Source organism: Larimichthys crocea, chromosome XVIII, assembly GCF_000972845.2.
Source record: "Larimichthys crocea isolate SSNF chromosome XVIII, L_crocea_2.0, whole genome shotgun sequence".
In the NCBI taxonomy this organism is placed as follows: domain Eukaryota; kingdom Metazoa; phylum Chordata; class Actinopteri; family Sciaenidae; genus Larimichthys; species Larimichthys crocea.
Genome location: NC_040028.1, coordinates 17,720,734 through 17,734,044, shown reverse-complemented (window position 1 = coordinate 17,734,044; position 13,311 = coordinate 17,720,734). Strand labels below are relative to the sequence as shown.

General features: G+C 42.2%; 2 protein-coding genes across 3 annotated transcripts in view; one reads left to right on the top strand and one right to left on the bottom strand.

The window, feature by feature from the left end:
• Positions 1-1,016: 1,016 nt before the first annotated feature.
• Positions 1,017-10,048, bottom strand: LOC104932351 (lanC-like protein 3). 2 transcript variants are annotated; one of them, XM_027290781.1, is made up of 7 exons: positions 9,609-10,048; positions 6,187-6,401; positions 5,178-5,874; positions 4,252-4,375; positions 2,995-3,192; positions 2,703-2,910; positions 1,017-2,302 (listed from the first exon to the last, which is right to left on the bottom strand). In XM_027290781.1, exons 3-7 carry the CDS (start codon positions 5,748-5,750, stop codon positions 2,143-2,145), a joined length of 1,263 nt encoding a protein of 420 aa, XP_027146582.1. In that variant the 5' UTR covers positions 5,751-5,874; positions 6,187-6,401; positions 9,609-10,048; the 3' UTR covers positions 1,017-2,142. The 2 variants fall into 2 exon arrangements, with proteins under 2 accessions (XP_027146582.1, XP_010745847.2); XM_010747545.3 differs by lacking the exons at positions 6,187-6,401; positions 9,609-10,048 and having other exon boundaries at positions 5,178-5,887.
• Positions 10,049-10,943: 895 nt separating this feature from the next.
• Positions 10,944-13,311, top strand: part of LOC104932356 (gastrin-releasing peptide receptor) — an 8,299-nt gene continuing 5,931 nt past the window's right edge. The window contains exon 1 of the mRNA XM_019261168.2: positions 10,944-11,453. Coding sequence (XP_019116713.2) covers positions 11,044-11,453 — 410 coding nt within the window. The 5' untranslated portion in view covers positions 10,944-11,043. The remainder of the gene's footprint in view (positions 11,454-13,311) is intronic.

Below are 13,311 nucleotides of genomic sequence, written 5' to 3'. Positions count from 1 at the left end.
CTAAATTGATGACTTGACACCTTGCATGGCAGCTAATGAACTCTGCAGCCCGAGTACTGACAAAGACCAGACAGAGGACACATATACCCCCATTTTAAAAGCTTTACACTGGATACCTGTTAGTACCTCTTTAGTCTGGCTTTTACCTAAGGTGCCATTCACTGCTGAGTTTTTAGGTCCTGATCACTCCCTGTTACTTTTATCTCTGGTGCTTATCCACTGTACAGGTCTTATCTACTTTTACTGCAACTGTTCTTAAATTATGCTTTTTACCCTACAGGTCCTAATTTGACTTCTTATTTGTTTCGTTGTTGTAGCTTTTTCCTTTTCTTCTTATCTCTAGTTTTTCATGCAACTGCTCTCTTACCTTAAGAACTGTTAGTTGTTCACTACTTCTGTTTTTACTCTGCGCTGTGACGCACTTTGGGCTACAGTTCTGCATGAAAGGAGCTATATAAATAAATAAAGTTAAGTTGAGTAATGCTGTCAGTGTCTGAACAGGTGAAAGTAAAAGCACCTTGAGTGGTCTGCAGACTAGAAACACATTAAATACTTATATAAGCATTAACAATTAGTCTCCTCTCTCATACCATGATTCTTTGCACAAGGTAATGGTTTCATGTGTGAGCTAATGATGAGACAGTGTTTTTGCTTTCTCTTCTTCTCTTGTGAATAAAACAGAGTGATGTAAGTGATCAGCTCTACAGACATTTGTTATCATCGGTTAACTGGAAATATTGTCAGGCATCAGGCCGGATGCTATAAAAAATAATGTTTTCATATCAATTAGATGTCATTTATGTTCAGGTGTGTTACAGACAAACTAGAAAACAAAATCTTTTCTATTTGGACACTTTATTAATAACAATAATCATTTGGACAGCTCGGATTGCTAATGCGAAATCAGCACACACACACATACACACACACACACACACACACACACACTTAAAATATTCCACAACAGGCACAGAACCTGCTTTGGTTTGCTCATATTCACCTTTTTTTTTTTACCAACTTGAGTCCAAAACGCCGCCCCAAAGCTTTTTCACTTTCCAATGTCGTCGACAGAGAGATCCGATCATATCCAAATGCAAGAAAATTTGTGTGTAAGGCCTCATTATTACATTTATTTTAAGATAAATCCACATAACTGAGTAGCATCTTGAACAGACTGCACTGGAAAGAAAATTTAATTCTCACACCGACTCTTTTGTTCTTTGTCTCTGTCACAAACCTACAGTCTAACATCAGGGTGTTTTTTTTACACGGGGTAAGTCATAACAAATCACGACATATTGAACATTTCAAAGATCCCTCAAACGTTATCTAACACAGTTTGAAACATCGAATATACAAACAGCGTAACCTCGTTTCACACGGCGATGTTGCACAGTGCAAAGTGAGACGACAATCTACATTTCTCTAAGTGTCTGTGCTTCTCTGCCCAACTTTTATGAGCCCAGTATCAAAATCCCTCCGTTATATTTACTATTAAAGATTAATAATAATAATTTAAGTAATTTCATACCCTAAAGACACAAATTCAAAGGGCTGTGATATGTGACACTCAGCTGGTGGAGTGGTAGAAAAACTTTAAAGGCATTATGTGACACTTGCTTTTGTGTGACGTGGGTGTGATTGCCGTTTATTTTTATTTTTTTTAGCTGTCAATGGTATATGTGCATGTGTCTTTCTGACCTGAGAGCAGCGTCTTTGTACAATATGCTGCAAATTCAATCGATGTACGAGCAGTACCACTTTTCTGACTGCCAATACTTAATGCAGAGGTTTTCAAAGTCTGAGAGACACGTAGCCTCTCCTTCTACGCCACCTCACAGTTTGAAAACCTCTGCTTTAGTGCGATTTACTACATTGTAAACTGAAATGGGCAATGCTGCAGTCAGTGGAATAAATCTGGCAAAGCTTAGAAGCTGCACAGCCACTTTAGTATAGACACAAAGATCTAGATAATTTTTTTTCTGCTGCGACTGTACTCAAACATGATTTTCTAAACCCCAAACAAACACCATCCCTCTCCCAGTTTTAATCCACGTTCTTAATGTTTCTATTTCAGGTGAATTTCAGAGGGAAGGGGTGATGTTTGTTGGGGTCAGTGGACAGCAGTAAACTGGGGTCCATTCACACAAAGACACTAAACAGAGGGAACTCTGACTGGTCCGGTTGCAGGAGGTCGACCAGGAAGCAAACCGTCCCCGACAGGCCTTCAAACAGACTGCAGACACTGGTCACTGAGTGGGAGCCCATCTTAAACTCCTCAGTGAAGAGGAACTCTGCAAACCTTTGGGGAGGAAAGAGGAGATGAGCGGTGAGACATGAATAAAAAGTGACATTTTAGATTACAGCTGATGGGCAGTAGCTACTGCACCACTGAGGGCGCTGAGGTCAAGTCCTCTGATAAGAGTTTCATGGCAAACCATTCAAATACGTGAACTTCATGGTGGCGCAAGAGGATAGTTGGAAGATCACCAAAGATTCATACATTAATATTTAATCAAAATTTCACGGCAATTCATTCAACTTGTTGACGTGTTTCATTCTGGACTAAAGTGGTGAACTAAAATCCAGTAACTGCGACCCCTAGTGGCTCAACATTTCAACTTTGGTTTTGTTTCAGTGTTGGAGCTTGACCTCATGACCTCAGTATTTCTGAAATCTTTGGAAACAGAGAGATTTCTCGCCTCTGAGCACGGTAGATGTACTTTGAGTTGCCGGTGAGCCGATAAAGCAGGAGGAAGACGTAAGCGCTGCCGGCAACCCCGTGACAAATGCCTGGTCCCTTCTTCAGCAGACCTTTCTGCCACACGAGCTCCCCACTGCGGATACACGTGTCCAGATACTGCGGTTTCTTATTGATCAGGTAGGCTTTAGCAAACAGGTACGCAACACCTGCACGAGAGAACGGAGACGTGAATTCAACAGAAGAAACAGCAGCTAAGACGACGTATGAACATCTCACAGGGATGAGTGTACCTGGGGCTCCGTGGCACCAGTGCACAAGTTCGTTCTCTCTCTCGATGATGGCGCCCAGCTCCGCAGGCCAGTTACAGTTCTGCTCCTGGTTCATGAGGAAATCGACGCTCTGCCACACCAAATCCTTCTCTGCCCCGCTGAGCATGTCCTGGTAGCTCAGCAGCATCTGCAGCACCGATGAGAGGCCGTGGGCTGCACCTGAAAGGGAAAGGCGGTGCGAGGGGCTCACACATGCACCCACCAAATCCAGGCATGCAGGGAGGCACCATGCCGGACAAACACAACCGGAGGACTTGTTTCTGCTTCTTCTAAACGGTAGCCCACTGTTCATACTTGACAGTTTGATGGTTTTGTCTTCCAACATTGAGGAAGTTCTTCAAGACCAGAGACCACTCTGTCAGGATATGCATTTGATCTAGGATTGTGAACTGTATATTAAACCATTAAAATAAGACTAGAACTATTACAAAATGTAGAGTAATTAAGATTCCTGATACTGAAATTGATTTTAGTCCAGTGATCTTGAGGATTCATCTAATCCCTGAGAGTGATCGGGTAACATACATGCTTGAGTAACTCTTTGTAGTCTTGTGATCTTAAGCCCCAGACAAGAAAGTCAATATTGGATGATTCTGCAAGACCACAGTCCAATGCCGACGTTTCCAAACAATTCTTCCTCTGTACGATCCTGCAGAATCCTCAAATATGGACGTAATTCAATGGGGTTTCTTGTTGAGTAATGCTAACACATGCAGGGAAAACACATGTCTCTGACGGTGGATTCCCTTTTTATTTGCAGCTTATTGATGTCGAGCAAATCCAATTATAGAAAACCTTTCAGGACAAGCAAACTGTAACACATGCAGCATCTTTAACCAGGTGTTTCTCAGATATTTCTCGTCTGAAAAGTGTCATTTATTCAACCTCCTCGTCATTCTCAAAGGTCTTGTTGTATCCATGCAGAAGTGACCAGCGAGGCCATGCTTACTATGAACTCTGTGTTGGTGTGAAAGTTACTGAGGACGGTCCAACCCTCACGGCTGTCTTCATCCGATGCAGTCAAGGAAAGGAAAGTTAGCTTTACACATGTTATCATCTCCCTGTGTCTGCATATCAACCCTCTCACAGTCAACAGGCCTGAAAGGGAGATTTAGCTTATGCTCTTAATAAAGCAGACGTGAACTGACCAAGTCAGGCTGGGTAACAAGGACAGGCATCATTAAAGACTTGAGGGAGACTCAAAGCTGGACTTCTTACCAAGATACTCCGTTCCATAGTACGAGTACATGAGAGGGAAAGGCTTCCTCTTCTTTCTGGCGTACTGTCTTCCTGACTCGATGATGGCCTGACAAATAGATTTGATTTGATCCTTGCTCAGAATCTGCAGAATAAAAGACAAGTTTGCAAATTGAATCACCACTGGATACACGGTTATTAGATAGCAACGATTTATAGAAGTAAATAAATCAAAAGGTATACAGAGTATAAATGAAGAGTTACTTTTAAACTTGTTATTAATTAAGCAAATATAATCCTTAGTTCAGAGCTGGTAAAAGAGAAGTAAAAATATAAAAAACATCAAATATCAGCTGGTTCCAGCTTCTTTTTCCTGTTGAATATCTTTGTGTTTTTGGACTACACTCTGGCCAGTATCGGATTTTTGATGGCAACCCTCAAACTAGTTTTTCAGATGAAAACCAGTCTTTAGCAGGGTATTTAGTTTTGTTGTTGGTCGATTCAGGTCCAAGATTTAGACGAAGCTGAACATTTAACAGCTGAAAATTAAACGTGTCAGTGCTCTCTAGAGGACAAGCTTTGTTTTTCCTCAATGACCTTGAACATCTTTAGCATTTATTTTAAGTTATCAGCCAACACTGATACCATCAGCTTATTTCTGGAATAATGACTGAACATTTTCTGACTTTTTATAGAATAAATGATGCATTGATTTGATACAATAATGTCCAGAGAGAAACAAAACAAAACTGTTGTTAGTTGCACCTATAGGCTACACATAAATATGACTGTTAATCTTGTCTAGGACTCTGAAAAGTTGGTTATTTTTTTTACATTTAGGATAAATAATCAATGCAATCTTCTAACAGAGATCATTGCAGCTGTTTGCATGGACCCATTGACCCACTTTGAGGTGAACCAGGCCACCCTCTTGTTTAGGAGCTCACCTCTATGCCCAGCTTCTGTCTGAGGACCAGGGTGGCGCACAGGTACCCGGCGCGCCCCACGAACAGCTCATCCGAGCCGCACTCCAGAAAATTGATTGGCGCGCACACCTCCCACAGGTTACGAAATTTGGTCAGCGGCTTAACGAAATCAGCCAACCCGAGGGATTTGTATATCATCGCGGCCACCGCGTAGATCCCCGCACCGCCGAGGAGGAAGGCGGCACGCATGTTTTTGTCCGGCTCCGCATCCACGCATCTCACCGAGACGTCGATGATCTGCTTGGCCGTCTTCAGGTAGACGTCCCGGTGCTCGGAGAACAGCGGACACTCGCTGACGTGATACAGCATGTAAGCCACCCCGGCAGGACCATCGTACAGCCCTCCGTCACAGTCACTAATGTCGCTGGGGATCTTTTTCAGGACTTTATCCACGGTGGCGACGACGGCTGGCACGATGGCCTGACCCGGGAGGAGCGCACCTTTGTAGTCAGAGAAGCGGTTGGCAAAGCAGCGGTTGTTTTCCATCACCGATGAACCAGACGCACAGAGCAACGTGCAGGGCCGTGCGAGCATGCAAATAACGCAGATGTGTGGGTATCCAAGGATGCGAGAGGAAACAACACTTTTGATGGCTCACCCAATCCCATCAGCCCTCAGCTGATTGGATGACAGCAGCAGTGATGATTCAGCCTCCAGCCTGCAGAGACCTGCACCATTTAACTTTGAATGTGTGCTAATAAGAAGAGATGCAGGGAGGATACAGATTATTTTAACAACTGAAAGTGTTTCAGAGAGTTTTCTTATTGCATAAAGAGATTATGTTATTAATATGAATGAATTACCACAGAGCAGGCCTCTGAAGGCCCCCCAAGTGTGGACAGGTTTGTGTTAATTTAATTAATAAAAGTGCCACTAAAGAAGAATATGAACTGATATGATACATACATCTTAAAGTTGAGCTTTGGCTGCATTTTCTCAGGCTATTTGTCGTGATAACACAGGTACTGACCCAAAATGCAGGCGCAGACGAACTTTGGCAAGAGAAGGAGATTTATTTGTGACTTGGGAAGAAAGGGGAAGGAGATGGTCTGATGATGAGGTGGAGGGCTGAGGTGAAGCAGCGGGTCCAATAGACGGTGGAGGCACGCAATGTGGGCTGTCCGGAGATGGATGGTGGAGAGCAGGCAAGCAGGTATATGGCAGGAGGTGATGTTGGTGGTGGACCTGAGCACAAGAGGATCAGAGGTTAGAAACAGGCTAGGAAACCAATGGGAAACACAAAGAACAATAGTTAGGAGGTCCGAACATAGCTGAACAAACAAACTGCGTGGGAGGAAGGCCAGGGTTTATATGCAGTTGAGGTGATGAATTGTTGGAAGGCAGGTGTGTTTCATCTGTGATTATCCAGGAGGGACCAGGGAAATGTGCCACACCCACAACACACAAACACAGAGACTGACAAGTAAACACCAGAAACAGAAGGATGAGGAAAACAAGGGGGAACACAGGGAATCAACAGTCACGACTGCCAACGTGACACTATTGTTATGTTAGAAAGATGGAAAATTTAATGTTGCATTTAAAAAACACGAGCAGCTTCACAGTAAGCTGGAATAATAATAATTAAAAAAAAGATAAAGATAATGCTCATCAAGGACATCTGGATGTCACGTCAGGTTAAACTAACTGTGACAGAAGTGGTTGCTACTAGCAACGGGATGCTCAACTGAAACCAGCTGTTGAAACTGCTTCAACAGTTCAGCGTGTTCACCACCAGGTGGAGACAGGTGTTCGTGGGCTGCTGTCCACGGTGCTGAAGACAGCCAGAGGCCAACAACAGGAAGGACGATGTTTATATAACAATAAATCACAGAGGGCAGTCGAGGACAGAGCTGGACCTCTTGACCAGTTTGTTGAGTCTGTTTCTGTCTCTCTCAGCACTAATGCAGATGCCATCACAGTGTTATGGAAAGCTTTAACAGAGTCCTGCACACTCCAAAGGACCGGACGACTTTGAAACTTCTTATTCAGGACGTCTGTGTTGTCCGACCAGTCCAGTATGTTGTTGAGGTAAACACACAGGTATGCTCCCACCACCTCGATGTCCAATCCCTGGATATTCACCAGTATGGTCTGATGGGTCAATCATCCTTCTTCTTGCTGGTGTTATCAAAATCAAATCAAATCAGATTTTATTTGTATAACCCAAAGTATATTTTCCTCGGAGGGCTTTACAATCTGTACAGGGAGTGACACCCTCTGTCCTTAGACCCTCGGTTCGAGTGAGGAAAAACTTGCCCACAAAAAACCTTTAACAGGGAAAAAAGGTGGAAGAAACCTCAGAAAGATCCACAGAGGAGGGATCCCTCTCCCAGGATGGACAGACGTGCTATAGATGTCACGTGTACAGAACAAATCAACACAAACATATTGTACAATTACAATGAATGATAAAATGATTACAGTAGCAGTGGAACCTGTGACAGAGACAGAGAGACACAGATGCACAGCAGCAGCAAATCATCAACTAACTATAAACTAATGGAGATATGGTAGCAATAATGACAGTAGTAATATGTGTAGTGGACGTCATGCAGAACCAGAGCAGCAGCCACGATCCACAAGAACCTGCTGGACGACAGAGCACAGAAACTCCAGGGAAGAAGTTTAGTTAGTAACATGCATTAATGAGACATGTATGTTTACAGATGGTGGTGGTAATGGTGTTACTGCATCTGGATCTCAACCATCTTCAACATAACCAATACCGTGCCTGAGACCAGTTGACAAAGTCTGTGATGACCCCCCCTGTATCCCTGCATGTTTCCTTCTGATACACATCCTACGATGGCTGTATCATCAGCCATTTCTTTGGTTTCTGCCTTTGTATTGTTCATTGTGCCATCAAACATTAGTAGTACTAAAACACTATAATAAAGAAGAAGTATGTCTGACCTCTCTGGGGTCCGATCAGCAAATTGTGTGTTATCTATGAAGGCTTTTTGTTGTTCTTTCCTTGATTTGTTCTTCTCCTTTATGATAAATAATAATAAAGTTTTGCAATCCTGCTATTATCAGCAAGGACTTAAATAAAGTGATAGATACTAAACAATCATTTTACTGCTCTGCATTCAGCGGAACGTTACTAAACTTCCATTGAAGGTTTTAGTATCTAACAGACAGAATATCACAGTATGCAGTGCTCTGTAATGAACCTGAAATATTCATCACAGGTATCAGTCGTCTTCATTTCAGCTTTATCACACTGTGTGCCATTTCCAAGTGATTCAAGTGGTTATCTGAGTCGATGGTGTGAAAGAAGCTTTGAATCTAAATTTCATTAGAAATGAGGGTTTTTTTCCCCCAACAAGATAAAAAACAAATGCCACGGAGATATGAATGTGGAGGCAAAGGTCATCTTACGAAGACAGAACTAATTTATTTTTTGTTCAAATGAAGACACCGAGGCTGGAGATAAAGGGGGAAGAGATGGTCAGGAGGTCAACACAAGAGAGAGTGTCTGAGAAAAACACAATTTGGTTCCATCGAGTTAGGACTTGAAATAGCGGGCGGTGGAATCAGTATCAGCTTTCATAGTGTGTGTTCCTGTTTGTGAGTTCACATAAAAGCGTGGTTCAAGTCCAAGCATCCATTTTACTTTGATGCCCCCGTTCCTACTCTCGGCCTTACGCTAGGAAACAAATTATCCACATTTCAAGAGAGGAAATACATTCGACAATTAGAAACCCTCCAACTCTTTGAAAACATATTAAGCAATTCTCACTAAAGTTCTCAAATGTGGACAACAGAAGAGTCTGGAAAATTAAAATGGTTCAAGTTATGCTCGGAGAAGCATATTTTCATCAGTATTTATGATGCATTATCTTCTGCCTTGATACAAGAAAACTCAATTTGCATTTATATTAGAAAATGATTTTGCCCCCATTTGGCACCATCTGATGAACCAGTGAATAACGTTGCTGTATGTCTCCACTGTGAGATGCAGACTGAGAGGCATTTCAAACATGAAAACACGAAGGTTTGACCTTCACTTCACAACTCACTGTGCGTCATTCAGAGACAGAAGCAGCTCGTCTCCTTCATGAACTGCTGGCGTGTTACAGTGCGCGTTGTAAAGTTGTTTATGTGGATTGACTCTGTTGTTACGGAGAGTGAAGTATGTTTTTGTTATGGAGCAGAGCAAGTAGAAAAGGAGCTGGAACAGCTGTAAAAAATGAACCTAACAGAGCCACAACAGCCAGTTTGACATGAAGTAGTAGGTAAACATGGGTGTTACCAATGATACTGACCCTTCTGTTACATGACAAAACGTAAAAGGACACAAACACGACAGACTGTCATGGTTTAGTACGGCTGAATCTTAACGCAGGCACAGGACAGAGATGAAAACAGGTCTTTTATTACGTGTACCAGCAGGAATGGGGAGATGTAGCTGGCTCAGGAGAGGCAATAGAAATCCGGATGGAGGCCGGGCAGAGGGAACAGTGATATGGGCAGGCAGGCGGATAATCCTGAAACACAGAAAACAAGTCTCAGACAGACAGGCAGGCAGGCTGGTGAGCTAACTAGCTCGACACTTTCTCAGGTGATGACCTGATGGCAGACAGGTGTGGTGATTGCTGATGATGGACAGGTGTGTAGAGAGAGCAGACAGCACGGAACCACTAATAACCGTGATCATGACAGAAAACGTTACTGAGTCATTGCATGATATCACAATTAAAATATGATACCACAAGCTAACTATGAATGAACTTCAATTATAGAGGACCAGAATGTTGTTAGGTTGAGGCATGGCCAAAACTTGTTGAAGCTTGCTTTCATCTGTTACATGAAAGACTGAGGGAAAATGTTTGAAAGCTAACACATGAAGCAGGTGTACAATCTTGAATTCAATAAGGCCATGCCAAGCACAAGTGGATGAAGAATTTCTCAGATGTTTTTTTACTGTGGAGAACAGAGTACACATGATTTAATTATAGTTGTATAATTATATTATTAATTTTAGGGAGCCTTTTTCGTACTGGACAATATAGTCATGGTACATTTGTTTACATTGAAAAATAGGGGATCTAACACTGAACCCTGTGGAACTCCTGTGGTGTTTTTTGACTGTTTAATTGTTGTACTTGAATAAATATGGTGTAACTTTTTCTAATATTACGGTAAAAGGGTATTATATGGTGTAACTTTTTCTAATATTACGGTAAAAGGGTATTAGTACTGTATTCATGGTTGCCGTTTTAGAGTCTAATTTGTAAAACAATAAAAGAAATTGTGCTCCTTCCTAATTTGATCAAATGACATAAACTTGTCTTATTCACAACAGGGATAAGAACTCATTTTCCCTATAACATCATACCATGCTCTCTTGTACCTATTTATGTATCAAACTTGCACCTGTAGCACAAATAATTACACTGTAAAATAGGCAGAATTGTCATCATATTACACGTATTATATGTATGGACAGACTGGTGTTGCAATTTTGTTGTATTGTACTTGTACTGTTACAATGACAAATAAAGCCCTTATTCATTCATTCATTCATTCATTCTATTGTCTATCTCAGTTTATAATGCACACTGAAGAGGTGATGTTGTATTGATCTCTACATCCTGAACTACATTAAATCCAGTTTGCCTCTGAGTAAGGAAACAGACTTATTTAAGGAGTAAACAGGTCATCCTGTAGACTCTTTTTTTTTTTCATCCTCATCTTGACAGCATGTAGTCTGTAGCGCGTGAAATGACGCACGCGTCAGAGAGAGGGCATAAAGTCAGACACCAGAAGACCTCAGACTCCCTCCTGTTTGGAAACCTCTGCCCTCTCCCTGCAGGCTGCTATGTCTCTGGAGGATTCACTCGTTATAAACACAGAGGACAGCAGAGGTTTGAATGTCTCCAGAGTATTTTGGGACTCCACAGGAGAGCAGAGCCAGTACATCATCTGGCTCCCTGGCATCGGGATCGCCGCTGCGTACGGAGTCATCATTGTCGTGGGTCTGGTGGGAAATGTCACCCTGATGAAGACGTGTCTGTCTGTGAAGTGCATGAGGACGGTGCCTAACTTGTTCCTGTCCAGCCTGGCTCTGGGGGACCTGCTGCTGCTGGTGACCTGCGCCCCGGTGGACGCCTGCAGATACCTGGTGGACGAGTGGCTCTTCGGCCGCGTTGGATGCAAACTGATCCCGTTCATCCAGCTCACCTCGGTTGGAGTCTCCGTGTTCACCCTCACTGCGCTCTCCGCTGACCGGTACAGTCTGAGCATGCATTAAAAAGTATTTTAATAACTTTAAACATTAAGTTTGTTTAGAGTGAATAAAACACTTTATCTGATGTTGCAGTGATGCGACATGATGCTCACAATGGGTGAGGACTCATGTTTATTTTATGGATGGCTGCAGCATTTCATCGGATGCATGTGTTTTATGAGTGTGCCATAATTTTATACACATTAACCCACCAACAACAAATCTTTAATTATTTGGATTTTTACATGTTTCTTCATTAAATCACTACCTGTTTCCCCTTTAAGAACCAAATTATAGAAGATCTTGCAAGGTAAATTATTCAATGGATTACACATGCTTAATAAAAATGTGTATTTGTCAGGATTATATTAAACTATGATATATTGTGGTGATCCTAAATTTGCACAGTAGGTCAATGTTGAGACTGGCTGTGAGTTCATCAATGTTTTTATGAAACCAAGAACAATTTTCCAAATTGTGGACAATAAATTATTTTCCATTCTTCAGCATAAAATGTATTTAATAGGCAAATGTAGTCGCTCACTAAATATTCATCCAATGTTTCAAACCACTGAGTCTGAAAATCGAGGAATGAGACATTATTATGTCTGCATGTGTAATTTTAGATTTAATTAGATTTAGAAATAATGAGAATATGAGCTTATTACTGTCTGTACTACTGTCTGAAAAAACTCCATCCATCTATTTTCTGTAACTGCTTATCCTCATCGGGGTCACTGTGGGGCTGGAGCCTATCCCAGCAGAACATGCAAACTGCACATATGGACCCCAACCAGAATTTGAACCAGGAAAGCCAGACTTGTTTAGTTAAATTACAGTCACTGATGACCAAAAAAAGCAGAAACTTCTCGGGGAGAACATGCAAACCTAACAAAGTCCCTCTGGTCGAGGTTCAAATCAGGAACCTCAACTGTGCAAACCACTGCACCACACGTCATGAGTCTAAATTCATATTTTCTTTTTAAATACAGACCCATAACTTGTCAGATTATTGTCATGGAAGTGCAGTGTTTTGGAGGAAGGTTCCTGGTTTGAATCTCGGCTCGGGGAAGTTTGTGGGGTTTGCATGTTCTCCCCGTGTCTGCATTGGGTTTTCTCCGAGTACTCCGGTTTCCTCCCACAGTCCAAAGACATGCATGGTGACTCTAAATTGCCTGTAGGGGTGGATGGTGTGGTGATTGTCCAGGGTGTATCCCACCTCACCTCTTGGATCGGCTCCAGCCCCCTGTGAAAACGGATGAATAGTCCACACACTATCTGTTACCAAGGTAGTCGCTCACTAATATTCATCCAATATTTCAAACCACTGAGTCTAAAATCGAGGAATGAGACATTATTATGTCTGCATGTGTAATTTAGATTTAATTAGATTTAGAAATAATGGAGAATATGAGCTTATTACTGTCTTTACTACTGCCTGAAAAAACTCCCATCCATCTATTTTCTGTAACTGCTTATCCTCATCGGGGTCACTGTGGGGCTGGAGCCTATCCCAGCAGAACATGCAAACTGCACATATGGACCCCAACCAAAATTTGAACCAGGAAACCCAGACTTGTTTAGTTAAATTACTGTCACTGATGACCAAAAAAAGCAGAAACTTCTCGAGGAGAACAAACTCTCTCCAGCCGAGGTTCAAACCAGGAACCTCAACTGTGCAAACCACTGCACCACACGTCATGAGTCTAAATTCATATTTTTTTTTTAAATAAAGACCCATAACTTGTCAGATTATTGTCAGGAAGTGCAGTGTTTTGGAGGAAGGTTCCTGGTTTGAATCTCGGCTCGGGGAAGTTTGTGGGGTTTGCATGTTCTCCCCGGTGTCTGCAGTGGGTTTTT

Coding starts and splice junctions, on each gene's coding strand:
- LOC104932351 (XM_027290781.1), bottom strand. CDS start 5,750: ATGCTCGCACGGCCCTGCACGTTGCTCTGTGCGTCTGGTTCATCGGTG. Junction 4,376..5,177: donor GACAGAAGCTGGGCATAGAG/GTGAGCTCCTAA, acceptor TTTATTCTGCAG/ATTCTGAGCAAGGATCAAAT. Junction 3,193..4,251: donor CTATGGAACGGAGTATCTTG/GTAAGAAGTCCA, acceptor TTTCCCTTTCAG/GTGCAGCCCACGGCCTCTCA.